Genomic DNA, 2,853 nt, shown 5'->3' with positions numbered 1-2,853 from the left:
AGCTGATTCCAACTTGAACCTGCGAATTTCCTAACTTCATCAGTGAGTGTGGTGACGGGAACTAGCGCCACCACTAAAGAGCAGTTGGACCCCCAGGGGACGCACGGAACTAGACTCAGGCATTTGGCGTTGGGACTTGGCAGGAAGAAGCCGCCATGTTGGCGATCTGTACCGAGTCAATAAACGCCATTGTTTCATTGTAACAACTGGCGACGAGGATTAACGAAGTTTGGAGCCGGGCGGTGAGAGGCAATCAGTTGTGATGGCGAAGTTGGAGCCATTTACAGGGGCAGGACACGAATGGGAGGAGTACGTGGAAGTGCTGGAGCAACACTTCATCGCCAACAGCGTCCCGGTTGACAAGCAGCGTGCGGTGTTTTTGAGTTCGTGTGGAAGACCGACGTACTCGTTGCTGCGAAAATTACTGGCACCTCGACGACCAAGTGATGTTCCGCTCACAGAAAGTCTGCAGCTGCTTACCAATCATTACGCACCGAAACCGTCAGTGATAGTACAGCGGTACCATTTTTATTGTCCGACACAAAGGGAGGGCGAAGCGGTCAAGGACGGTCAAAAACCCTTGTGCGTTCGGCGGGGAATTGGAAAACAACCTGAGAGACCGAATTGTACATGGTATTCGGGATGATGCAATGAGACGCCGCCTGCTAGAAGAGTCTGAGCTAACACTGGAACGCGCTGTCAAGATAATTATCAGCATGGAAGCCGCCGTTTCAGGCGCCAAAATAATGTCCGGCCAGGTGGACGGAGTGGCCATGAACCGAGTGTCAAGAATTGGCGAGGTTGGCGGTGATTGTTATCGATGCGGCGGGAGACACCACGAGCGGTCGTGCAGGTTCCGGAATCTGTGGTGTTTTTGTTGTCAGAAGAGAGGCCATGCAGCAAAGAAATGTACAAATGGACAAGAAGCTGGAGCAAATCTGCAGGGCACGGAACATAAAGATGGACGGCAAGGAGTCGGACTGGCGAGATATCAACCTAGGCGTGTGGTGAAGGTCGTGGAACCGGTAGACGCGGCATCCGACGAATAAATTAGAGAGTCAGACGTTGGCAATTTGTGGTCGTTAGAGAGCGGTTCGTAGAATACCGCTGTTCCACTGTCTGACGCTGTGAATGTTCTGGAGCCGAAGGTGCCCCCTATTTGTGCCACGGTACTTGTGGAAGGTAAGTCGCTACGTATGGAAGTTGATACGGGGGCCGTCTACTCGGTGATTGGCGAAGCGGAGTTCACGAGGCTGTTTCCAGGGATGGTGCTAGGAAATTCCGATCTCAAGCTGAGAGGTTACTTCGGCAATCAATCCGCGGTCGTTGCGAAAGCGACAGTACTGGCCAAATTCGGAGGAAAGCACGTTCGACTACCATTGTTCGTCGTCAAGAGCGATACGCGAGCCCTGCTAGGAAGGAACTGGTCGAAAGCTTTTGGTATGCTGCTCGACAGTCTCTGCTGAACGTGCACTTGGTCGATGACGTGAGGGACCTGATAAGCCGATTTCCTGATGTGTTTTCAGAAGGTCTCGGTAAATTTGCAGGAGTGAAGGCCAAGATAAGAGTGCCAGAGGACGTGAAACCACGTTTTTTCAGGCCGAGACCAGTACCATTTGCTCTGCAGGACATGGTGGCGCAGGAATTACAGCGGTTGCAGCGAGAAGGTATCCTAAGGCCAGTGCAGACCGCGGAATGGGCAGCACCGTTGGTTCCAGTTTTGAAAAAGGACGGAAAAATCCAATTGTGCGGGGACTTGAAGGTCACGGTAAACCGGGCAGCAGATATCGGGACGTACCCGGTGCCACGGGTCGCAGAAATCTGGGCACACCTGGCGGAAGGCGCGATGTTCTCCAAGTTGGATCTTCGGGATGCATACCAGCAAGTGGAGTTGGATGAGGAGTCAAAGAAATTGGTCACTATCAACACACAGCAGGCACTTTTTCAGTACAACCGACTGCCATTCGGAGTGGCCTCGGCACCGGCAATTTTCCAGCGCGAAATGGAGTGTCTGCTTCGCGGTTGCCGCCGGACTGTCGTGTGTTTCGACGACATACTTGTCTCTGGGGTCTCCGAAGAGGACCACGGTAACAACTTGGAAGAAGTGCTGCGGTGACTGAGTGGCGCAGGGTTAAGGTTGAAGCTTCAAAAATGCATGTTCGCGACAACAAGCCTGGAGTACCTGGGATATGTCATGGATAAGCACGGCCTGGAACCAGCACCTGAGAAGATCGAGGCCATCGTACGAGCACCGGCCCCATCTGATACACGGGAATTGCAGAGCTACCTCGGTCTCCTCAATTTTTACCGAAGATTTCTGCCGAACTTTTCAACGCTGCTGCACCCATTGCACGTTTTGCTCAAAGAAGACACGTCATGGCACTGGGGGGGGGGGGGGGGGGGCAAACAGGAATCGGCATTTACGCAAAGCAAGCAGTTACTGACATCTGCAGAGGTGTTAGTTTATTATGACCCCAAGTTACCTCTATTACTGTGTTGTGACGCATCGCCTTATGGCATTGGAGTTGTACTGGCACATCGGATGCAGTCTGGAGAGGAGAAGCCTGTGGCGTTTGCGTCAAGGCGATTAACAGCAGCTGAAAAGAACTACAGCCAATTGGATAAGGAAGTGCTGGCAGTGGTGTTCGGTGTGCTAATGTTCCACCAACTTGTGTGGGGAAGATCATTTGACATTTTCACCGACCACAAACCATTACTGGGACTGTTCAGCCATGAGAGCCGCATACCACTTCAAAGTTCGCCAAGAGTGCTGAGGTGGGCTCTGACATTGAACGGCTACAACTACAGATTATGCTACAGACCAGGAGCGAGATTGGGAAATGCAGACGCTTT

At 52.4% G+C, this 2,853-nt stretch overlaps 1 protein-coding gene across 1 annotated transcript; it reads left to right on the top strand.

Annotated features, from left to right (window-relative positions):
- Nucleotides 1-262: 262 nt before the first annotated feature.
- LOC125945794 (uncharacterized protein K02A2.6-like) lies at nucleotides 263-2,116 on the top strand. The gene is made up of 2 exons (XM_049668084.1): nucleotides 263-368; nucleotides 1,548-2,116. Exons 1-2 carry the CDS (start codon nucleotides 263-265, stop codon nucleotides 2,114-2,116), a joined length of 675 nt encoding a protein of 224 aa, XP_049524041.1.
- Nucleotides 2,117-2,853: the final 737 nt, after the last annotated feature.

Source organism: Dermacentor silvarum, chromosome 5 (genome assembly GCF_013339745.2).
Source record: "Dermacentor silvarum isolate Dsil-2018 chromosome 5, BIME_Dsil_1.4, whole genome shotgun sequence".
Taxonomy (NCBI): domain Eukaryota; kingdom Metazoa; phylum Arthropoda; class Arachnida; order Ixodida; family Ixodidae; genus Dermacentor; species Dermacentor silvarum.
Note: the sequence above shows the minus strand (reverse complement) of the source record. Positions and strands in the feature narration are given on the sequence as shown.